Consider the following 26,301-nt stretch of genomic DNA (forward strand, 5'->3'; position numbering starts at 1 on the left):
CATAATGCCCTGAATCTATTCTACAACGCCCAGAAACCTGCCCCTTTTTTTCTCTGTACCCAATGCACTAGAAGACTAGTACTTAAAGCCTTTAGCCGTATCCTTATTCTACTCCTCCTCTGTTCCTCTGGTGATGTAGAGGTTAACCCAGGCCCTGTAGCCCCCAGTATCACTCCTACTCCCCAGGCGTTATCATTTGTTGACTTCTGTAACCGTAAAAGCATTGGTTTCTTGCACGTTAACATCCGAAGCCTCCTCCCTAAATTTGAGTTATTCACTGCATTAGCATACTCCGCCAACCCTGATGTCCTAGCAGTGTCTGAATCCTGGCTTATGAAGGCCACCAAAAATTCAGAAATATCCATCCCCAACTACAACATTTTCCGTCTCGATAGAACTGCCAAAGGGGGTGGGGTTGCAATCTACTGTAGAGATAGCCTGCAGAGCTCTATCATACTATCCTGGTCTGTGCCCAAACAGTTTGAGCTTCTACTTCTAAAAATCCACCTTTCCAGAAATAAGTCTCTCACTGTTGCCGCTTGCTACAGACCCCCCTCAGCCCCGAGATGTGCCCTGGACACCATATGTGAACTGATTGCCCCCATCTATCCTCAGAGTTTGTACTGCTTGGAGACCTAAACTGGGATATGCTTAACACCCCGGCCAACCTACAATCTAAACTAGATGCCCTCAATCTCACACAAATTATCAACGAACCTACCAGGTACAACCCTAAATCTGTAAACATGGGCACCCTCATAGATATCATCCTGACAAATGTACCCTCTAAATACACCTCCGCTGTCTTCAACAAGGATCTCAGCGATCACTGCCTTATTGCCTGCGTCCGTAATGGGTCCGTGGTCAAACGACCACCCCTCATCACTGTCAAATGCTCCCTAAAACATTCATTCCGTCAGTAGAGGATGCCTGGTTGTTCTATAAAAGTGCTTTCCTCTCAATCTTAAATAAGCATGCCCCATTCAAAAAATGCAGAACTAAGAACAGATATAGCCCCTGGTTCTCCTCAGACTTGACTGCCCTTGACCAGCACAAAAACATCCTGTGGCGTACTGCATTAGCATCGAACAGCCCCCGCGATATGCAACTTTTCAGGGAAGTCAGGAACCAATATACACAATCAGTTAGGAAAGAAAAGGCTAGCTTTTTCAAACAGATATTTGCATCCTGTAGCACTAACTCCAAAAAGTTTTGGGACACTGTAACGTCAATGGAAAATAAGAGCACCTCCTCCCAACTGCCCACTGCACTGAGGCTAGGAAACACTGTCACCACCGATAAATCTACAATAATCGAGAATTTCAACAAGCATTTTGCTACGGCTGGCCATGCTTTCCACCTGGCTACCACTACCCCGGCCACCAGCTCTGCACCCTCCGCTGCAACTTGCCCATGCCCCCCACGCTTCTCCTTCACACAAATTCAGACAGCTGATGTTCTGAAAGAGCTGAAAAATCTGGACCCCTACAAATCAGCTGGGCTAGACAATCTGGACCCTTTCTTTCTAAAATTAGCTGCCGAAATTGTCGCAACCCTTATTTCTAGCCTGTTCAACCTCTCTTTCGTAACGTCTGAGATCCCCAGAGATTGGAAAGCTGCCGCGGTCATCCCCCTCTTCAAAGGGGGTGACACTCTAGATCCAAACTGTTAAAGACCTATATCCATCCTGCCCTGCCTTTCGAAAGTATTTGAAAGCCAAGTTAACAAACAGATCACCAACCATTTCGAATCCCACCGTACCTTCTCCGCTATGCAATCCGGCTTCCGAGCTGGTCATGGGTGCACCTCAGCCACGCTCAAGGTCCTAAACGATATTATAACCGCGATCGATAAAAGACAGTACTGCGCAGCAGTCTTCACTGACCTGGCCAAGACTTTCGACTCTGTCAACCACTGCATTCTTATTGGCAGACTAAATAGCCTTGGTTTCTCTAATGACTGCCTCGCCTGGTTCACCAACTACTTCTCAGATAGAGTTCAATGTGTCAAATCGGAGGGCCTGTTGTTTGGACCTCTGGCCGTCTCTATGGGGGTGCCACAGGGTTCAATTCTCGGGCCGACTCTATTCTCTGTGTATATCAATGATGTTGTTCTTGCTGCTGGTGAAGCTCGGATCCACCTCTATGCGGACGACACCATTTTGTATACATCTGGCCCTTCATTGGACACTGTGTTAACAAACCTCCAAACGAGCTTCAACGCGATACAACACTCCTTCCGTAGCCTCCAACTGCTCTTAAACACTAGTAAAACTAAATGTATGCTCTTCAACCGAACGCTGCTTGCACCCACCCACCCGACTAGAATCACTACTCTCGGCGGGTCTGACCTAGAGTATGTGGACAACTACAAATAGCTAGGTGTCTGGTTAGACTGTAAACTCTCCTTCCAGACTCACATTAAGCATCTCCAATCAAAAGTTAGATCTAGAATCGGCTTCCTATTTCGCAACAAAGCCTCCTTCACTCATGCTGCCAAACATGCCCTCGTAAAACTGACTATCCTACCGATCCTTGACTTCGGCGATGTCATTTACAAAATAGCCTCAAACACTCTACTCAGCAAACTGGATGTAGTCTATCACAGTGCCATCCGTTTTGTCACCAAAGCCCCATATACTACCCACCATTGTGACCTGTATGCTCTTGTTGGCTGGCCCTCACTACATATTTGTCGCCAAACCCACTGGCTCCAGGTCATCTATAAATCACTGCTAGGCAAATCCCTGTCTTACCTTAGCTCACTGGTCACCATAGCAACACCCACCCGTAGTCTGCGCTCCAGCAGGTATATCTCACTGGTCATCCCCAAAGCCAACACCTCCTTTGGCCGCCATTCCTTCCAGTTCTCTGCTGCCAATGACTGGAACGAACTGCAGAAATCTCTGAATCTGGAGAGACTTATCTCCCTCACTAACTTTAAGCGTCAGTTGTCAGAGCAGCTTACCGATCACTGCACCTGTACACAGCCATTCTGAAATTAGCCCACCCAACTACCTCATCCCCATATTGTTATTTATTTTGCTAATTTGCACCCCAGTATCTCTATTTGCACATCATCTTTTGCACATCTATCATTCCAGTGTTAATACGAAATTGTAACTATTTTGCACTATGGCCTATTTATTGCCTTACCTCCATAACTTACTACATTCGCACACACTGTATATATATTTTCTGTTTGTATTTTTGACTTTATGTTTTGTTTACCCCATATGTAACTGTGTTGTTGTTTTTATCGCACTGCTTTGCTTTATCTTGGCCAGGTCGCAGTTGTAAATTAGAACTTGTTCTCAACTGGCTTACCTGGTTAAATAAAGGTTAAATAAAAAAAGGCAAGTTTCTCGACATTTACACTGACTTTGAGAAGGGATTGCGTGACGATTAGTTTATCAATCGCGTGACGCAGCATGACAACGTGAACACGATTGGTCGACAGTCTGCTGGGTGGGGCGTTAAACATTCCTTCATTCACTTCATTCCTATCTCCTTTCTATAATATCTCTGGCAACTGCACCATGCAATGCACCCTGGACTAAAGAGGCAGACAAACAGGGAAAATGTGCTAGACCCTCCGTTAAATTACACATTTCTCGAGGTAGGAATATCGCAAAAATATGATCAATGGCTCATTCGAGAGAAGACATCCTCCCGAGTTAAGCCATCGGCCAGTATTGAAATCTGACATGTATGATAGACGTTTTCGATGATAGACATTTAAAATGGGTGAACCTTTCCTTTAAGATATGTGTACCAGGCACGGTCAAAGACCAGTGACTGAGACAGACAGGTGTTACGACCAAAAAAGCACCCTATTCCCTATATAGTGCACTACTTTTGAACAGAACCCAGTGGGTCCTGGTCAAAAGTAGTGCACTAACACAGGGAATAGGGTGTCATTTGGGGGACACACGGACTGATTGCAAAACATAAAAAGGAATGTACATCCTGTTCACAACTTGGGACAGAACTTTTACTGTTTGTATGTTGTTGGTTTTTTACCTCAGGTCAATATGAGAACTCTCCAGTCCCTAGCTGAAACAGCAGGAGAGAAGTGTGGTGAGGGCAGACATGAGAAGGTGTGAGACGACCATTAAAATCCTCACAGACCTTTATTCTTCCGTTTTTTGTGTTGTTTTATTGGACAGTGAAGAGGAGCCAGGAAAGGTAGGACAGAGTGCGAATCAGAAAGGCAGCGGTTTGGATTCAAACCCACACCAATGGCGACTCTCGTATACATGTGTGCCGGTGTCCACAACACTACCTGCTGGACCACACAGGCCTCACATGCAAACAAACACCTAGCCTCCATGACCAAATCCTCTTTGTTGTTAAAACTAAAGCACAGCAGAACCACAGCGCCAGCCACCGGTCGCAGCTAAGGGAGTAATGCAATTGCCATTTACCGGCTGCTTTAAAATAGGCAGGTTAACAAGGGTAATCAGACAGCTACTTTAATTGGTTTAGCTCGCATGAGCACGGCTAACCTTAAAACAACTCTGGAGTGGGATCTATGACGACAGTCTGACCCCTGCTGTGATCACAGGGCTGCGCTGGGGCATCATGGGATTGTGAGAAGTTAGTGCAGGTCAGGCAGAGCCTCTATTCTATTAAACACGAAAACTATATGTTTTGTGTGAGAAGTAGGCAGGCCTGTAGCCGAAAAATAAAGAAAATTCACAATGCCTACTTCATCCATGCTCTACCAAGGTTATACAACACACAGCTTTGACTTACTACAGTAACTATGTTGGTCTATCGTACTTCAAACAAGGTGTAGGCAGGTTGTTTAGGATTCAAACCTTCTCAAAAAGCCTTATTCATACTCTTAGAGAAGGTACTCCCACAATAATGTGATTAGCAATTTGTGAGTTGCAATGACATCATTATGACGTCTTTTAGGACTTCATAGTCAGGTTGATTGTATGAGAAGACGTGTTTATTTGATTGTAATCTGGTTATATGACCTCTTCTCAACCAGAAGTTAGTGCAGGTCAGGTACAGTGCCTTGCAAAAGTATTCAGAGCCCTGGATTTCTTCACATTGTATTGTGTTATAAAGTGGGATTCAAATGAATTGAATTGTAATTTTTTGTCAACAATCTACACAAAATACTCTAATGTCAAAGTGGAAGAAAATGTTTAACTTTTTTAAAAGATTGATACAAATTAAATAACTAAAATATAGTCATTGCGTAGGTATTCAGTTCCCTGAGTCAATACATGTTAGAAACACCTTTGGCATCGATTACAGCTGTTAGTCTTCTTGGGTGAGTCTATAGAAGCTTTGCACACCTGGATTGTGCAGTATTTACCCATTATTCTTTTAAAAATTCTTCAAACTCTGTTAAGCTGTTAGGGATCATGGCTAGACAGCAAATTTTCAAGTCTTGCCACATATTTTAAAGCAGATTTAAGTCCAAACTAACAGAACTAACTTCTTGGTAAGCAACTCCAGTGTATAGTTGGATTTTGTCCCACTCCTCTTTGCAGATCTTCTCCAAGTCATTAAGGTTTCGAGGCTGACGTTTGGCAACTCAAACCTTCAGCTCCCTCCACAGATTTTCTATGGGATTAAGGTCTGGAGACTGGCTAGGCCACTCCAGGACCTTAATGTGCTTCTTCTTGAGCCACTCCTTTGTTGAATTGGCCATGTGTTTTGGGTCATTGTCATGCTGGAATACCCATCCACGACCCATTTTCAATGCCCTGGCTGAGGGAAGGAGGTTCTCACCCAAGATTTGACGGTACATGGCCCCGTCCATCATCCCTTTGATGCGGTGAAGTTGTCCTGTCCCCCAAAGCATAATGTTTCCACCTCCATGTTTGACGGTGGGGATGGTGTTCTTGGGGTCATAGGCAGCATTCCTCCTCCTACCAAACACGGCGAGTTGAGTTGATGCCAAAGAGCTCGATTTTGGTCTCATCTGACCACAACACTTTCACCCAGTTCTCCTCTGAATCATTCAGATGTTCATTGGCAAACTTCAGACGGGCATGTATATGTGCTTCTTGAGCAGGGGGACCTTGCAGGCGCTGCAGGATTTCAGTCCTTCACGGCGTAGTGTGTTACCAATTGTTTTCTTGGTGACTATGGTCCCAGCTGCCTTGAGATCATTGACAAGATCCTCCTGTGTAGTTCTGTGCTGATTCCTCACCGTTCTCATGATCATTGCAACTCCACGAGGTGAGATCTTGCATGGAGCCCCAGGCCGAGGGAGATTGACAGTTATTTTGCGAATAATCACACCAACTGTTGTCACCTTCTCACCAAGCTGCTTGGCGATGGTCTTGTAGCCCATTCCAGCCTTGTGTAGGTCTACAATCTTGTCCCTGACATCCTTGGAGAGCTCTTTGGTCTTGGCTATGGTGGAGAGTTTGGAATCTGATTGATTGATTGCTTCTGTGGACAGGTGCCTTTTATACAGGTAACAAACTGAGATTAGGAGCACTCCCTTTAAGAGTGTGCTCCTAATCTCAGCACGTTACCTGTATAAAAGACACCTGGGAGCCAGAAATCTTTCTTATTGAGAGGGGGTCAAATACTAATTTCCCTCATTAACATGCAAATCAATTTATAACATTTTTGACATGTGTTTTTCTGGATTTTTTGGTTGTTATTCTGTCTCTCACTGTTCAAATAAACCTACCATTACAATTATAGACTGATCATTTCTTTGTCAGTGAGCAAACTTACAAAATCAGCAGGGGATCAAATACTTTTTTCCCTCACTGTACTTTTGCAAGGCTCTGTAAATTAGAACTCTATATGGTGTCTACTGGCCTATAACTGGTTGGAGTGACGTTGTCATGACGCCATTGGCAGGTTGTATGGGGAAGACGTCTTTACCTGATTGTAATGTGCCAAATTATGCCTGCTGGGTATGGTTTTTAGTATTCCTTGTCTGTTTGAATTCAAAAGGTGCGAAAGGAAGTGCGTAAATATCCCACTGTTTAAGTGTTATGTTACCATAATTGATCTACTTGAGTGTGAAGCTGCATCCCCAGGCCCAGGTTTGTATGTCAGTGTTGCATTGTTACCATAAGTAGTCTTGTCTGAGCCAGAACATCCCTGTACCCTGAGGCAGCTAGTCTATCGTTACCATATATATACACTGAGTGTACAAAACATTAAGAGCACATGCTCTTTTCATGACATAGACTGACCAGGTGAATGCTATGATCCCTTAGATGTCACTTGTTAAATCCACTTCAATCAGTGTAGATGAAAGGGAGGAGACAGGTTAAAGAAGGATTTTTAAGCCTTAAGACAAATGAGAAATGGATCGTGTATGTGTGCCATTCAGAGGGTGAATGGGCAAGTCAAAAGATTTAAAGTATCTTTGAACGAGGTATGGTAGTAGGTGCCAGGCGCACCGGCTTGAGTGTGTCAAGAACTGCAACGCTGCTGGGTTTTTCACGTTCAACAGTTTCCCATCTGTATCAAGAATGGTCCACCACCTAAAGGTCATCCAGCCAACTTGACACAACTGTAGGAAGCATTGGAGTCAACATGGGCCAGCATCCCTGTGGAATGCTTTCAACACCTTGTAGAGTCCATGCCCCGACGAATTGAAGATGTTCTGAGGGCAAAAGGGGGTGCAACTCAATATTAGGAAGGTTTTTTCACATTTTGTTACGTTCCAGCCTATTTTCTAAAATGGATTTATTTATTTTTTTATCTCATCAAATCACACACAATACCCCATATTGACGAAGTGAAAACAGGTATTTAGAATCTTTTTCAAATGTATTAAAAATAAAAAACAGAAATACCTTATTTACATAAGTATTCAGACCCTTTGCTATGAGACTCGAAATTAAGCTCAGGTGCATCCTGTTTCCATTGATATTTTTGAAATGTTTCTACAACTTGATTGGAGTCCAACTGTGGTAAATTAATTTGATTGGACATTATTTGGAAAGGCACACACCTGTCTGTATAAGGTCCCACAGTTGACAGAGCATGTCATAGCAAAAACCAAGCCATGAGGTCGAAGGAATTGTCCGTAGAGCTCCGAGAAAGGATTGTGTCGAGGCACAGATCTGGGGAAGTGTACTTTCTGCAGCATTGAAGGTCCCCAAAAACACAGTGGTCTCTATCATTCTTAAATGAAAGAAGTTTGGAACCACCAAGACTCTTCCTAGAGCTGGCCACACTGGACAAATTTAGCAATCGGGGGAGAAGGGCCTTGGTCAGGGAGGTGATCAAGAACCTGATGGTCACTCTGACAGAGCTCCAGAGTTCCTCTGTGGAGATGGGAGAACCTTCCAGAAGGACAACCATCTCTGCAGCACTCCACCAATCAGGCCTTTATGGTAGAGTGGCCAATCCTCAGTAAAAGGCACATGACAGCCAGCTTGGAGTTTGCCAAAAGGCACCTAAAGGACTCTCAGACCATGAGAAACAAGATTATCTGGTCTGATGAAAGATTGAACCCTTTGGCCTGAATGCCAAGCATCACGTCTGGAGAAAACCTGGCACCATCCCTACGGTGAAGAATGGTGGTGGCAGCATCATGCTGTGGGGATGTTTTTCAGAGGCAGGGATTGGGAGACTAGTCAGGATCGAGGGAAAGATGAACGGAGCAAAGTACAGAGAGATCCTTGATGAAAACCTGCTCCAGAGCGCTCAGGACCTCAGACTGGGGCGAAGGTTCACCTACCAACAGGACAACGACCCTAAGAACACAGCCAAGACAACGCAGGAGTGGCTTCAGGACAAGTCTATGAATGTCCTTGAGTCCAGAGCCCGGACTTGAACCCGATCAAACATCTCTGGAGAGACCTGAAAATAGCTATGCAGCGACGCTCCCATCCAACCTGACAGAGCTTGAGAGAATCTGCAGAGAAGAATGGGAGAAACTCCCCAAATACAGTTGTGCCAAGCTTGTAGAGTTAGACTCGAGGCTGTAATCGTTGCCAAAGGTTCTTCAACAAAGTACTGAGTAAAGGGTCTGAACATTTATGTAAATGTGATATACGTTTTTTTTTTTTAAATCATTTTCAAAAATGTCTAAAAACCATTTTTTTCTTTGTCATTATGGGGTATTGTGTGTAGATTGATGAGGGGGGGGGGAAAAACAATGTAATCTATTTTAGAATAAGGCTGTAACGTAACAAAATGTGGAAAAAATCAAGGGGTCTGAATACATTCCGAATGCACTGTATGTGATCGTATACAAATAATAATAATAAATAATAATTGATTGGATTTATATAGTGCTTTTTTACTAACTGAGGTACTCAACGTGCTTTACATACGTGCTCACCTCATCCACCATCAATGTGTAGCACCCACCTCAGTGATGCACAGCGACCATTTTTGTGCCAGAACACTCACCACACATCAGCTATCAGGTGGAGAGGTGAGGAGTGATATATGCCAATTAGGAATGAGGGGAATGATTAGGTGGCCATGATGGAATGTGGCCAGGTTGGGAATTTAGCCATGACACCGGGGTGAACACCCCCACTCCTACAATAAGTGCCATGATTTCGAATGACTAGAGAGTCAGGACATGCAGGACAATGTTCCCAAATGTAATCAAGGTTTGAAATGATTATGTTTTAGTCAAATATTATATATCTGTTTAGGCTTCTTGCGGTCAATTAGCAGTATACATTTTTTGGTTATTATGTTCCGGCCCCCCGAACATCCGCTCAAGAACAAATTGGCCCGCGGCTGAATCTAGTTGATGATCTCTGATCTATAGCGTTTGTATGCATCATTGGTTGTTTCCTCCTGTTTAGAGCGTGTAGCATGTGTGCGTGAGTGTGTATCTGTTCGCGTGCGTGCGGATTCGTCCATGTGCTTGTGCATGTGTGCGTTCGGTCTACCTCTTGTGTGGTGCGAGCAGCTGGTTTGTCCTGGTGGTTGGCTAGTATGAGGAAGGGCAGGGTACAGAGCTGGGGGTGCTGCAGGGCAGAGTGAAGCTCAGTTCGGGCCATCTCCAGGTCCTCGTCTGTGGAGGCGCTGTCCAGGACAAACACCACCCCCTGGGAACCCTGGTAGTAACGCGACCAGTACTTCTTTATCGAGTCCGCTCCTAGAGACAGACAGGCAGTCAGACACAGACATGCACATATATAGACACACAGCAATGCAGGCATACGCACACACAGTTAGTACCAGTGCACCAGAGGAGGCTCCTCAGAGGAGGAAGGGGAGGACCATCCTCCTCAGTGAAATTTCATAAAAATAAAAATTGTGAAACATTAAAAAAGTTATCCTTTTTAGATCAAACTATACTAAATATATTAATATGTCACCAAATAATGTATTAAAATACACTGTGTTGCAATGAAGGTCTACAATAACTTCAACAGGACTGTCTGGGGTAGCACCATGGTGTAGCCGGAGGACAGCTAGCTTCCGTCCTCCTCTGGCTACATTGAATTCAATACAAAACCTAGGAGGCTTGTAGGCCTCACCCCCTTCCATAGACATACATGGTAATTATGACCACTTCTGGAGGACGTCCTCCAACCAATCAAAGCTTTTGCAGTATGAATTGAAGTGTTGTCCATCCAATCATAGAATTAGGATCAGAGAATGAACATAGTGTGTTGTATTGGGATTGTGCCACAGAGCATTAAATGGGGGTTATATGTGTTGAGAAGCTTGGTGACATTGTTGGATAGAGATTAAGAGTGAAGAGTGATAGTTGAGCATTTTTTTGTTGATATTATTCAATTCAAATTAGTTTTTTCAAATTACAAGAGACAGAGGAGGTATATTATAAATTGTTTTCTTGGTTTTGTAACTTTATTTTTGGGTCCAGTTAGCAAGGCACATTTAAATAAATTGCACTAACTTCAGTAGCTAGCTAGCTATCAGCTCGAGTCTGCAGTTTTCTCGGCCAGAATGGCCAACGCTGCCGAAAATGATATGGACTTTTTGTTGAAGAACCCCTTTCATTCTCTGGGGTAAACGGAAAAGGTGCTAATTAAAAGTGGGGGTCGACTTCTGCCTGAGATCAGTTTCATGAAGAAGGATGAGAAGGTGAGGGCGTTCAATACCAACTGGTATCAAAAGTATAGCTGGTTAACAGGGAGTCTTTCATCAAGCCGCCTGTATTGCTGACATTCCCTGCTTTTGGAAAGTCTGAGCCTTGGTCAGAAGGTGGGTACAGTGACCTGAAGAACTTCGATCGTTCAGCTAAACGACAAAACAAAAGCAGGGAGCATATAAATGGCCACATCAGAGTCAAGCTTCTGGGGAAAAAATGCATAGATTATGACGAAGGTCTGCGTATTCAAACTGCGCAACACAACGAGAAAGTAAGAAGAAACAGGGATGTTCTCAAGCGGCTTATCAACACCACTGCGTTTTTGGGCATGCAAGAATTTGCTTTTAGAGGACACGATGAGAGGGAAAGTTCCGCCAACAAGGGCAGCTACAGGGAGCTTACAGAGGTAATTGCACGTTACGATGCTTTCCTTGCTGAACATATCGAACTTTCGACTATCTATTCTGGGATGTCGAAAACAATTCAGAATGATTTGATAGCTTCCATCGCATCATCCATTAAAAGTTAGATTAAAGAGGGAGGTTGACGCATCACATTTTTTCCATGCGCTCAAGTAGGCTTTCCACTTTCCTCCGGTATTTATTTAGCAAAGATGATAACACATAATCACTTCTGACAGACACAAGCAAAAACTCATGACATAAATGAGCACATGGATGAAAACTAGACTATTTTTCAGTCTGATCAACTGTAGGCTACTAATAAGAGCAGCTGCATACAGCCTATGCGCCCAGTCCATCTGGTCCATGGTAAACTAATTGGCAACGTTATGTATTTATAGTCCATTTGTGTGTCAGGAGAAAATGTGAATGTGATCAAATTTAGTTTATATTCAAAATTGGGCTGGCTAGGCTGCCTATGTTTTTAATCCAAAATTATTAACTGGAATTGATCAATTAACATAATAGTGATGAAAGATGTGAGTACATTTTTTATAAGGCCTACAGTTGCATAGGCCTGCGTGATGCAAACATGCATAAAGCAAGCTCAGCCCTGTGAGTTCTATTGTCTATCAGTTGTTGTCTATGTGTCTGGGTAGAGGAAATCCCTCTCCTAATCTAGTCTAAATGTAATTTATAAGAACAAATAAGGTAGTTGCAGTTTGACAGGGTTTTCATTCCTCCCGGGACAGGAGGTTTTTTCAGGAGTTTTTTTAAAACCATGTGACCTGATTAGGAAAAACTGGTCCCATCATAGCCCATATAAAACCTTTTTACAACTGATTAATCACGGTCATACCTTATAGGGTCCAGAGTTTTCCTAGTTATGTTAACGTTTAAGTAAAAACTCCAGGCCCAAGGGGGTAAAAAGGGGGGCCCAAGGGGGCCCGACCGCTCTGGGACCTATCTGCTGTAATGGAATGTATCTGCTATTTTTATTTACAGCTAAGTCCCCTCCTGTTCCCTGATTGGCACAACTGCAGCAGTCTTATCAAAAGCATGATTATAAATGGTAACACTGTCATAAACAATTAAAATATTATATTTTTGTGCCTGTCACGTTTTTCTGCAACGAAACTGGCTTTCAACCTCAACTTCAAGAGGCTCATTCTACCTAATTCAATTGTACGTTGATAATCCAGCAAATAAAATGGATACCTATGAGTAATGGAGACCTCCAGCAAGAAAGGGAAAAAATGCATTGAATTTCAACATCTTTTCAATTGGAGCACGTCTGGAGTGCATTTTGCAAATGCTTCCACCCTCCTTTCATAAAATCTTTGCGGATATTGCATTATGTATTTTTCAGACTTCAGGACTGCATGCCAACTTTTAGCCTTCTGCACTGCACTGGGGGACCGGTGGGAAAACGACATGTCTGTCTAAATGAAGTGTTTTCAACACACACAAAATCAGCGGCCCAAATGACACCCTATTCCCTTTATAGTGCACTACTTTTGACCAGTGCCCAATAGGGGTCTGGTCAAAAGTAGTGCACTATAAATGGAATAGTGTGCCATTTGGGGCGTACACCAAGATTCTCTTTAAAGCAGAACTAACTCAGAGAGCACATTAAAGCAGTTTCCTATGCTGGCCACTCTACAGCACAGTTCAAATGAACCTTCTTCTTTTACAGTGAACATATGGTTCCTTTTCTGCACAGCAATTTGGGGGTACAAAAATGTGGCCACCAAGGCTCACAAGGCAGGGCATGGCTTTGGTTAGCATGAGTGACAGAGTGGTGGAATAGAACCAGAAACTCATAGGAATAAGGTCAATTGTGTCAGTTCAATTACTCTCCCTGAGTGTGGCTGGAAAAACACCCACTTCTTTTTCTGAAATCTAAAGAGGAGGAAGCCATGGTTTAAATCTTCCATCTCTGGGGCTATAGTAAAAGTGGACCTGACTGTAATTTGACCACACCCACCTTCATCGCTAGTAAAAAGGATCCTCATCTCGATGGTAGTCATTAGGGCATCAAATGGAGGAAACATTTCTGAAACAGGGAGGGACTACCTGGGCTTGTTTTCCATTGCAAACCACATTAAAACATTTCGGTACAAAGGGTCCTAATGAACACAACCCAGGCTAGTTTATGGTGAGACTCCGCCCCTCGTTACAAGTGTTTACAGGCGATTAGCCTTCTATGACCCTTTGAGAATCCATGAAAAACTCCACCCCCCAATACTAGACCAATTTGCCTGCTCTGAAATGGAGTAATATTGCGTGGCAGTAGTATTATGAGCTGAAACAGTTTACAGATTAACTATTACGTTTCAAAACACCTCAAATAATTGTGTGAGGGGGATGCGGGTTAGAGGGGAGGAAGGAAGTAAAGTCTCAACCAGGCCATATTATCAAGACTAATGTATTGCTCAAGAACAGATGCTGAAAAATCTGCCAAGCATAAGAGCTAGGCTATTCATCACTATTGTGGCCTGGCCTGTTCAATTCTGCCTCCTCCTGGCTCTAGCTACAAAAACCAAAAGAGACTTCAGTGGTGCACCGAAACATAGAGGCTTTAGAGGGATTTACAACATGAATCTAAGGATGAATATTGAAACCAATGTTCAAATGCCATCTGAGTGATGTTTTACAGACTATTATAGCAACAAGTTTCCCATTAATTCCTGTAACAATGTAGGCTATTGGCTATTGTGTTTTTCTCACTCTCTCTCTCTCTCTCTTTCTATCTATATATATATATATATATATATATATATATATATATATATATATATATATATATATATATATATATATATATATATATATATATATGTATGTATGTAGCTTTAGAGTAACAAAAACATGACCACAAGCCAGTTTACCAGAAAACATATTGCATTACAATCACATGTGACAGTAACAGAAACCACACTTTCCACAAATGGCATTACATCATGCTTGGTTTCTCAAGAAAATAAAGAGATAAGTGTTTTCAGATGCCTGGGCTACACACTAACTGACTGACTGCTACACACTGGTCTACTCTACACTGGAGCATCTGGGCATTCAGAGCGTCTTCCTGGTGCGATCTGCCAACCGACTGGGCAGAAAGACAGGCTCAATCTCAATTCATCTTTTCACGATTCCTCACATCCTATTTCCTCACCTTGTTCTCAACCTTATTGGAGAAGGTCCAACCCACTGGGCACAGACGTCAATTCAATGTCTATTCCACGTTGGTTCAACGTAATTTCATTGAAATTATGTGGAAACAATGTTGATTCAACCAGTGTGTGCCCAGTAGGAAGTTTCCCCCCTCTTGTCCCTTCTTCTCCAATGCATCTTGGGGAAAGAGGTGAGGAGAGATGATGCAAGGATTCGAGGAAAGATTAATTGAGAAAGAGCTAGAAAAAACAAGTTTCCATTCAGCCATTACATGCAGATGAATTACCTGACGCATATAAAAAGTTCACGACATGCCTTATGGAAACAGCAAATTTGTCAACCAAATACGCTAGACAAGGTGGCCCAAAATAGATTGTGACATAAATAAACAAATGTATTTCTGCGTAAATCTTGACATAATAGCATCATGTCAAAGTAAACGTGGAGTCTCGTGATGATATGTTACATTTAGGAGTGCCACCGGATTATCGCATCTCCGATTTCATGATGGGCATATAACCTACATGGAGGGGTTTTTACGCACATCCAAAATAATAATAGGAGCTGGTTAAAATAATGTACAATAGCCTACATAGATAAAAAGTGGATGTCCACTCACTGTTTTGTTGCTCCCAAATTTGATTTTTCCAATATCCTTTTGGTGATTAAGATTTATTTCAAAGCGGTCTAACGAGCATAACCCTTTATTGATAGTCCTGACTACATGGCGAATGCATTGGGCAGGACAAATAAAAATGCCTTCATTGAGAGGAGTGGAGGCTATGCTTGGATTTTAATCAAATTAAACGAAAATGGGAAAAATTTGTTTTTTATGTTTCTAAATACGAGGTTTACTGGCACAAAAAACACATCTCTCTTGTTCAATATGGGCATTGTGCATCACGGCTGGATATGCTGTGCTACCATCGGTAAAATCCATGCCATAACCAACTGCGTTACCGCTAAGGCCAGCTTTCGGTTGGTCTTAAATATCCCCACCAGCCCATACTGAAATTGGCACTTTGGCGCACGTTTTAAAGAACACGCCTCAGATATTGACACCCCTCCCAACTAAGCGCAAGCGAGCTCATATAAGACAGGTAAATTACAAATCCTGGTGCTGGGTTAAAAATAATAATATATAAATAAATAAGAGTGCTGGCTTTAACAGGTCGAAATTGCAATAGAGCCCAGAAACTTTAAGTGTAAAAATGCTTTTATGTGCACTATATCATTATGCACAGATTTTTAAGTCAGTTTGATGGAAACATACCTCTGGTGGGAAAATGCGCATATATTTTCTATGCAGATTTTAGAATAGACGCATGCAAATCTGTTGCCAATTGGATGGAAACCTAACTACAGACGGACAGAGGGATTACACACACACAGTATGGTGTCATCATCCCATTGATGGGAAACTGGCTTTGAACTCCCATCTCATCTCTCATAAAGACTCACACACACAGACCAAAAACATCACAGAGACAAAACAAAAACATCCCAGCCAGGGGGCAGACGAACCAACAACACTAAAACCCATAGCAGACAGACAAGACTACTGTCATTGAGATAAAGAGAGACCCAAACAGAAACATTACCAGTACTGTTTGACCTGTTGACCTGCAAACACCCCACAGATAACCTTCAAACATCACAGTACTGTCTCCCGAACTACCAGAGACACCCAATGATTCATTCATTAGTGAGTGAACTAAATGACAAAACAGACTGCACCGACGAATGGTTAAAAGCAGCGGGTGCCGGGTGGCCATTCTATCTACCACATCATCGGCCATTATTTTCTGTTAATTTCCCCACAATTCTACATGTTGAATTACCACCATTCGTCGACACCCAACAGGTGATCTATTGCGCACAGCCAGCGTTCGTTATGGTGTGTACTTAACATTTCTTCGAAACATTGGTTTGGTCCCTAAAGAATAGCTAAATAATACATTAAACTGATTACAGAGTGTGCGACGGTCATTGTTTTCCCCAAGTTTATGGACTGTTACTCTGCACCTTGTCAACATTTTGGGGTGTGTGTCTCCAGCTCCTAACTGTAGGATGAGGCTGAATGTTCCCAGCCTCAGGTTGCATCCCAAATGGCACCCTATCTCCTATATGATCCACCACCTTTGGTCAGAGCCCTATGGGTCCTGGTCAAAAGTAGTGCACTAAATATGGAATAGGGTGCCATTTGGGACACGGCATCAGAGAACAGCAGCTAGGGGATCCCTGTCTGGAAATAAGGGAGAGTCCCTGTCCACACCAATGATGTCATACGGACCACTCCACACACACACACCCACACTGCAGAAAGGACTTACGCATTACTGCCTCTCTGACACACACAGTTGCACGCCCAGCGGGCGAGTGACATTTGAGAGAATGTGTTAGCTACTTCATTTGCGTGTTGTCTGTCCGACACGTTGCTTTCTGCTGCAAAGATCATCAGTGGAGAGATAACTATGACTCATCTTCACATAGAGGATGTGTCATTCAAGGTCTCAATAACATGTACTATCTTAGGGGACTCTAACATTTAGCTAGCAAAGGAAAAGTTCCTTAACATTTTTTTAGGACCTTTAGGGGTTCTTATATGGTTATATTTTTCAGATATTGTTGGACTGTGCATAGCTAGGGTCATGTTCAGTTGGCACGGAATGGGAGTAAACTTTTTGTGAAATGGAGGAAGTCCCATTGACACTTGTCCAATAAGAAGACCCAATACGTTTCAAAAAAAATTCGCCCACTGAACTAGGAAACTTGAGTACTTTGACAACGTGAACATTGTGTTCACATCATAATGGAAAATAGGTGAAAAAATACCTCCGAGCTCCTTCACGTTCAGGATGGCATTCTGGAATGGAACAGCTTTGATGCTAAAACCTAGAAAGGAGAATGAAATGTAAAGCCTCACACATGAAGACATGGCAGACATTGCTTAAAAAGAGGCAAGAGAAAGTACATCTATTCAGCACATGTAAAGCACCTGTATAAGTATTGGAAAATACTAATATCATGCTCTTTTCTGCAGGTAGGGAATATGCCTGAAAGCTCACCACTTAACTACTGAAGCTAAATTGTTTCAATGCATGGTATACTTGACTGCTGTACTTCAAAAAACTTCATGCAGTGTAAGGAGAACTGTGTAAGGAGCATTTGGACTATGATTTCATCAGGTGTCGAACCTCACCCGTGGTTGGCCCAATGTTGTCTGTGGCTTCACTGCAGAGTCTTGACAGTAGACTGGTCTTCCCAGAGCCTGTGAGTCCAATACACACCAGGTCATACTCAGGTCTGGGAGGAGGCGGTCCTTTACAGCACAGTGTCCTGAAACACTGGAGGTAGAAGGGAGAGAGGGAGAGAAAGAGAGAAAGAGAGAGTGGGATAGAGAGAAAAGAGGTGATGGAGAGCGGGGGAGAAGAGGGAAGGAGAGAAGGGCCAGAGAGTCAGAGATCAGTCATGAGAGGTGTGATGGGCAGAGCTAGTGCACAGGGAGTCCGTGTTTTGGCATTTGGATGCTGCACCCACGTCACCCACTGATCTACTCTGTGACACTACTGACGTCTGTTCTGTCACTGAGCACGCCACTCTGGAGACGCCGGGCAGGATCACATCTGTTAACGCCATCTGTTTCCAGCCAAAGATACTGTAAGATCTGGAGAGAAAAAACATTGTGTCCTCTCTCTCTCCTCTCCGTTTGTATTTCAATTCAGTTGTGCCCAGCCACACTACACGTCCTTTGAACTCACATAGCCAGTGTGATAAAATAACCTTTGAGTCGTATATAGCATATAGAATGCACACTACAGGCACCCTGTGCGTAGTAAGAGTGGATGCATTGATGTACCATAGTATAGGGGCACAGGATGTTGTTAGTGAAGTAAACCTCAAGATGTGGTATGCAACATGGTCAAGGGATTGAGGGACTGCTACTCCGTCAACATGGAAGATCAAAGAAAAAGGGGGCCTCCGATTGAAATAGAAACCAGGGTCACGGTCTCACACACGCACACTCACACATACACATACACACACAGGGACAGTAAGGGCCCGATAGAGGTTATGTCATGTTTCTTTCTACACAACAAGCAAATCGGCCTCCGGACTCCGGTCTGTTCAGTAGAAACAGATCCGAAGGTCCCTCACCTTTCTCTGGGTGCTGATAAAGGACATGACATGGGTCAGACTCTGTAGATTCACTGTAGACACTTTGCAGGCTCTGCAGCTCAAACATAGAAACCCAAACCAGAAGCATGCTCTGCTCTATAAAAACAGCAGCCCCACTGACCTCCCTTTGTGCTACGAGATAAGACAAGGAAAACCTTTCATTTTACACAGATGCTGCACCAGATAAACATCTTCATCACTGGTATGTACCACTTACAGACCTGCGTGTCTACCAGACTCTGAAATAGCAACTTATACAAACGTATCGTAACATAACATATACAGGAAAGGATTAAAAGGTAGGTCCGGTTGAGATTTTGAAAGTCTACATCAGTATACCATCCTCAGGGTATGATTGATAACAGCACAGGAACAGTGTAGTCAATGCGCCGTAACTGTTGGCTACCATTACAAAGGAAGAGAGTGCTCTCTGGTGGTGATAATAGGAATTGCGCCAATCTACACAATCTATGGGAGATTCTCGTTTGGGCATAAGACCGTCCTCTGTCTTGTCTCCTCCATCCTCTCTCCTCCATAACCCAGAACCCAATAAGTGGTCGAGGAGTGTGCCAATTCGTTATTAGACAAACGGATGAGTGTCCTCCCCTCCTCGATAGCCACCTTTCATCAAGGATGCTCATGTGTATCCTACCGCAGAAGAGTTTTGAAATGTACCACCCCACCTTTGAATCAGCTTTTGTTTTGTCAGAGGAGAAAAACATGCACACATTTAAAAACAAAGTTACTTATTGTTATCTATAAAATAGTAACTTAATTTGTAATGAGCACTTTACACATTTATTTGGGGATCCACCCCTGTGTGGAGAAGGACCGTCTCATTTCAAGCAAGTGCATTTCCATTCCCGTTCACTCTCCTCGCCGACTCTCCTCGATTAACTTTGACCTTTTTCAAAAGGAGGCGAGAGAGGACAGAGTGGAGGAGAGAGAGCGTAAGAGGTGAGCAAATCTAATTGATAAAAGTCCAATAGCTCATTCTCTCACATCACTATTATGAGATATGGTTATGGCAGGACCAGTCTTGAACATAATCTCAAATAAAAATCTCTCTAGAAGAGATGGCAGGCTCATGAAGTATGCCTAAATCACATGCTTTTCCAAAGCTGAGAAGATGGTAAACCATATTATTGTTTTCAGAACAGATTTTTTTTCTGATCCTCAACTGCCCCAAATAAAATGTCCATCTTGTGAATTACACTGAACAAAAATATAAATGCAACAATTTCAAAGATTTTACTGAGTTACAGTTCATATAAGGAAATCAGTCAATTTAAATAAATTCACTAGGCCCTAATCTATATATTTCACATGACTGGAAATACAGATATGCATCTGTTGGTCATAGAATCCTTAAAAAAAAAAAGTAGGGATGTGGATCAGAAAACCAGTCAGTATCTGGTGCGACCACTATTTGCCTCATGCAGCGCGACACCTCCTTCGCATAGAGTTGATCAGGCTGTTGATTGTGGCCTGTGGAATGTTATCCCACTCCTCTTCAATGGCTGTGCGAAGTTGCTGGATATTGGCGGGAACTGGAACACAGAGTCGTACACGTCGATCCAGGGCCATGCATTATCATGGTGAAACATGAGGTGATGACGGCGGATGAATGGCACGAAAATGGGCCGGCCTCAGGACCTCGTCACGGTATCACTGTGCATTCAAATTGCCATCGATAAAATGCAATTGTGTTCGTTGTCTGTAGCTTATGCCTGCCCCTACCATAACCCCACCGCCACCATGGGGCACTCTTGCTCACAACGTTGACATCAGCAAACCGCTCGCCCACACAACGCCATACACGCTATCTGACATCTGCCCAGTATAGTTGAAACCGGGATTCATCTGTGAAGAACACACTCCTCCAGCGTGCCAGTGGCCATTGAAGGTGAGCATTTGCCCACTGAAGTCGGTTACGGCGCCAAACTGCAGTCAGGTCAAGACCCTGGTGAGGACGACGAGCACGCAGATGAGCTTCCCTGAGACGGTTTCTGCAGAAATTCTTCAGTTGTGCAAACCCAGAGTTTCATCAGCTGTCCGGGTGGCTGGTCTCAGACCATCCCGCAAGTGAAGAAGCCGGATGTGTGAGGTCCTGGGCTGGCGTGGTTACACGTGGTCTGCGGTTGTGAAGCCGGTTGGACGTACTGCCAAATTCTCTCAAATGACGGAGGCGGCTTATGGTAGAGACATGAACATTAAATTCTCTGGCAACAGCTCTGGTGGAGATTCCTGCAGTCAGCATGCCAACGGCACGCTCCCTCAAAACTTGAGACATCTGTGGCATTGAGTTGTGTGACAAAACTGCACATTTTAGAGTGGCCTTTTATTGTCCCCACCACAAGGTGCACCTGTGTAAACAGCTTCTTGATATGAAACACATATTAGGTGGATGGGTTATCTTTCAAATAAAAAAAATGCTCACTAACAGGGATGTAAATACATTTGTGCACAACATTTTAGAGAAATAAGCTTTTTGTGTGTATAGAAAATGTCTGGGATGTTTTATGTCAGCACATGAAACATGGGATCAACATTTTACATGTTGCGTTTATATTTTTGTTCAGTGTAGTTTATTATTTCAACTCCAACACCAGGTGGCATGTGGCAGCAAGTTATTCCATTACTGAGGCTACAAGATCAGATGACAAAGCTCTAGCAATCCTTTACCAGACAGGCAAGTCTCAGAACAAACAGACAACTTGACTAGTGTATTTGTAGTTGGGCTCCCATGGAGATAGAGAGAGCGGGTTGGGGGGTTTTAGGAGCATGAACAATAGGTTGAACCAGTTGATCAATAGCCAATGAGTCCTATCTGAGGGAGTCCTTGCAGACCCCTACTGCAGCCTTGCTATAAGAGATGGTCAGGAGCAACAAGAGACACCCACGCTAACACAAACATACACTGAGTGTACAAGACATTCGGAACACCTGCTCTTTCCATGACAGACTGACCAGGTGAATCCAGGTGAAAGCTATGATACCTTATTGATATCACTTGTTAAATCCATTAAAATCAGTGTAGATGAAGGGGAGGAGACAGGTTAAATAATATTTTTTATGCCTTTAGACAATTGAGACATGGATTGTGTGTGTGCCATTCAGAGGGTGAATGGGAAAGACAAAATATTTAAGTGCCTTTGAATGGTGTATGGTAGTAGGTGCCAGGTGCACAGTTTTGAGTGTGTCAAGAACTGCAACGCTGCTGGGTTTTTCACGCGCAACACGTTCCCGTGTGTATCAAGAATGGTCCACCACCCAAAAGGACACCCAGCCAACTTGGTTACTTAGGTAATAAACCACATGCATTCAATGCACTGTACTACACAACAACAAAGAGTGTCTTGTGTAATAATAGATGTTGTGTAGGCTGCTTGCTGTGACCGGAGAGCTTTCGCTGGCCTATTCTTAGCTGGCTCTGAAAATATCCCAGAAAGAAGGAAATTGAGGCGTGAGTTTGCTTCCATGTCATCGGAGCGGATGACACCAGGCTTTGTTAAGGAAGCATTTTTACCTCCTCACTGACAGAAATATGCTGCCTTGAGGACAGACAGGGTCCATGATAGACTCACTTGCCAGACTCATGGCACGCTTTCCCCTGAGTGTCAGAGGCATAATGGCTGTGGGAAGAGCCTGGTCCATGACAGACTTAGTAAAATGTAGGTTGGGGCTGAGCCCTCTGTAAAACTTAACAATCAACATCGAAATAGGCCTAGTTCTTAAAATCTGTTCATGTAGGCTTAGGCTTATACTGTATGTTGCATAGACTGAAGCACAATCAACTGTAGGTAGGGACTGAGCCGAGCTCTCTCTCCAACACTTTACAATCAACACCAAAATAGTTAATCAAATCTGTTCAAACATTGACATTGCGCTTTTAAAGGGAAACTTCACAGCTAGACACTATTTGGGGTGTTTTTCCAGTCTCTCTACATAATTATGAATGATGAGAGGGTGTTTCAGTCATATTATGCACTATAGCTGTATTTTATTATTTTGGCGCTGGGAGAGTTCAACTAGCTTGCCGTTTGATCTAAAAATGAATCGTCATGTTTTGTAGCAATTATTGTGGCCTTTGTGTTACGCTGATTCCACGATCACACCAGTAGATATGGATGTCCTTTTTCAGCCATTAGACTTTTCTTAACGATGTTCCTATCTGCCAGGACATTGCGGGATATCTAGGTTGACTCATTTTCTCTGGCTTTGTAAAGACTACAGCCTGATGGGAGCCATACTTCCTTGTTCCCACCATCGAAGGCAGGCTTTTCAAAACGGGGGTTGAAAGCTAACCATTCCATGCCCTCGATTTGCTGTAATCTTAAGAAATCAGTGCCATGGCAAGACAAACAATGTGATGAATGGACATTGGTCTTCAGTTACTAAATATTGACACCTTGTTAGTTTAGAGGATCAACCTGACTGAATACAAGCGTCTGTGGGTCATTTTCCACACCCATCCTCCCACTCTCTGAATGTGAAAATACCTTTGTCAGATACACACAATAAGTGTAATGCCTTATCTTGGCATGTAAATATTTGTGTTTGCATTGTGTTGACAGTAAAGATAATAGGTAAAGAAGAAGATCAAGGAGGGAAATTCCACAGTAACAGAATGACGCTGACAACAGAATGACACTGACAACAGAATGACGCTGACTAATTTGTCACTTTAAAAGTATGCCAAACCAAAATCATTGATTGCAAAGTTAAACACAAGGACTACTTTTAACAATTTCCACAGAAAGATTTAAAAAACACATTCACTCAAAGAACAGTGCAGATGTAAAGTTTGGTAACAGAATGATGGTAAAAGCTCCCTCCATTTTTTATGTGACCACATTTTCCTAAAGCTCTTAAATATCTACTCTGAATTAGATGGTAACTTCACAAGTAAAGTTGTGGGGCTTGCTAAAGCTCTTTAAAATTATTTTTGTGGGAGTGGAATAAGTTTAAAAAGTTGTACTTTAATTATATTATTAGACTAGTGAAATAATTTCAAATGCCCATCCCTAGTCAGTAGTGGTCATTAGTTTTGGTCAGTAGTTGTGTGGTTCAGTAGTTGTGGTCAGTAGTTGTTGTCAGTAGTTGTGTGGTCAGTAGTTGTGGTCAGTAGTTGTGTGGTCAGTAGTTGTGTGGTCAGTAGTTGTGTGGTCAGTAGTTGTGTGGTCAGTAGTTGTGTGGTCAGTAGTTGTGCGGTTGTGATCCGTAGTTGTGGTTAATAGTTGTGGTGATTAGATGTGTGGTCAGAAGTTGCGTGGTTGTGGTCAGTAGTTGTGTGGTCAGAAGTTGTGTGATTGTGGTCAGTAGTTGTGTGGTTGTGGTCAGTAGTTGTGGTCAGTAGTTGTGTGGTCAGTAAATATGTGGTTGTGGGCGGTAGTTGTGTGGTTGTGGTCAGTAGTTGTGGAGTTCAGTGTTTGGGTTCTCAGTAGTTGTGTGGTCAGTAGTTGTGTGGTTGTAGTCAGTAGTGTGCTTGTGGACAGTAATTGTGGTCAGTAGTTGTGTGGCTATGGTCAGTATTTATGGTCAGTCGTTTTGTTTAGTGGTTGTGGTCAGTAGTTATGTGGTTGTGGTCAGTGGTTGTGGTCAGGAGTTGTGGTGAGGAGATGTGGTCAGTAGTTGTGTGCTTGTGGACAGTGCTTGTGGACAGTAATTGTGGTCAGTAGTTGTGTGGTCAGTAGTTGTGTGGTTATGGTCAGTATTTATGGTCAGTAGTTTTGTTCAGTGATTGTGGTCAGTAGTTATGTGGTTGTGGTCAGTAATTATGGTCAGTAATTGTGTGGTTCAGTAGTTGTGGTCAGTAGTTGTGTGCTTGTGGACAGTAATTGCGGTCAGTAGATGTGTGGTTTTGGCCAGTAGTTGTGTGGTTGTGGTCAGCAATTGTGGTCAGTAGTTGTGATCATTAGTTGTGGTCATTAGTTGTGTGGTTGTGGTCAGTAGTTGTGTTACTATGGTCAGTAGTTGTATGGTCAGTAGTTGTGGTGTCACTCTTCACCCTCGTCATCATTTTTGCCCTCTGATTCTGAGTATCCATAGCAACAGCTCCGTTTGGGCTGCTCAATGATGACACAGAGAGCTGTTAGCGGACGCTAGCTAGCCACTTTCTGTCACTCTAAACTCCAACAAACAGCTGTAACCTTTTTATTGGTATAAGCTATACCTAATTCGCTCTATCCAATCAGAGAGGTACAGCCCACCCTTCTCTTTACAGACAGGTAAACTAGCCCATTGAGTTATTTAGCGCACGGAACATGATCCTGAGAAGGACGACGAAGCTAGTGAGCATTAGAAATCTTCTCTTTATCATTCCAGGTCGTCCAGACCAGGGAAGCATTTGAAATCTTAGCGCTAGCTGTTCGGTCCGAAACAGATTCACAAATCATGGGAATTTGTCGACCTATTAAGACGTTCTCTCCCTCAGAGTCAAGTGTTGCTAGGCAACAGTAGCCTTGGCAACACTTCTCCCTTATGGCTAAAGCCAGTGTGAGAAACATGCTAACAACTGTTTTTCTATTAACTAAAGAAATACTGCACTCTGACCCACACAACTTATTTGCTAGATTCATGATAATGTTGTTAGGAAAGTGAACCTCAAAACGTGATGTAGTTTTATTGGAATTTGCAGCTGTTGTTGGTAAGTAATGAATCTGCTAGCGTCGGACATGACTTCCTGCATCTAGAAAGAGAGCAGTTGATGGGTTACTAAAACAACTTGTTCTATTGATTGGTAGAAGCTATTCCTAATATAAAAAATATAAATAAACCGTTTTGAAAAGCATAGAAGTAGAGGAAGATTTCATACCCTCTAAGTTTTTGTCTGACTTGTTGGGGTAGTGGTCAAAACGGCAGCTGTTTGAAAAAATGTGGTAATGTTAGTAAAAAAGCTGTATCGTTAGATCAGTAGCGGATATTTTGGTTCCGCAAACAGATTTGAATAGCAGAGAAGTAGACGAAGATGTCATAACCTCTAACTTTTTGTCTATGATATGACACCTTGAACAAATCTCTTTTGGTTATTGAACTACAGTAGGTCAAGTCGATTAACACTCGGTAGTGCTGAGCGATTAGTGCTTTTTGAGGTCGGTTCGGTTCAATAATAAAAAAAACATGTTTTAAATGCATTATGAAATGATGTCATTAAACTAATTTTAGAGCTTTTTAATGGAAATTCCAAAGCCCAAAATAGTGAACATTTAATTGCCAAAACATTGAAAATATTCCAGTGTCTCTGTCAGGTCCACATTGGGTAGACTTCACTAGAAAATAAGAAATTACTATGAAATAATGCAATATTCAGTTGTGTATATTACTTTGTTTTTATTTGATGACTTGATTACTTTTCATTCCTTAAAGTCATCATCTCTGCTCAGGCAGTAGCAGCCAGCCAGCCAGACCATCTAACGTGTTCCCCCATACTGAACTGTCTTTAGTCATCCTATTTAGCTAGGCTAGCCTGCCTAAGTATGCTGCAGAGCTGTCTGACTAAATCATTTTACTAGTT

At 42.8% G+C, this 26,301-nt stretch overlaps 1 protein-coding gene across 2 annotated transcripts in view; it reads right to left on the bottom strand.

The window, feature by feature from the left end:
* LOC311127569 (ADP-ribosylation factor-like protein 15) overlaps nt 1-26,301 on the bottom strand; it is an 82,347-nt gene that overhangs the window by 39,420 nt on the left and 16,626 nt on the right. For both annotated transcript variants that reach the window (XM_084159386.1, XM_084159385.1), the window contains exons 2-4: nt 17,809-17,953; nt 17,442-17,501; nt 9,860-10,068 (exon numbers count right to left, since the gene is read on the bottom strand). In XM_084159386.1, the coding sequence (XP_084015512.1) occupies nt 9,860-10,068; nt 17,442-17,501; nt 17,809-17,953 (414 nt within the window). The remainder of the gene's footprint in view (nt 1-9,859; nt 10,069-17,441; nt 17,502-17,808; nt 17,954-26,301) is intronic.

This window comes from Coregonus lavaretus (assembly GCF_964263955.1).
Source record: "Coregonus lavaretus genome assembly, chromosome: 4".
In the NCBI taxonomy this organism is placed as follows: Eukaryota; Metazoa; Chordata; class Actinopteri; order Salmoniformes; family Salmonidae; genus Coregonus; species Coregonus lavaretus.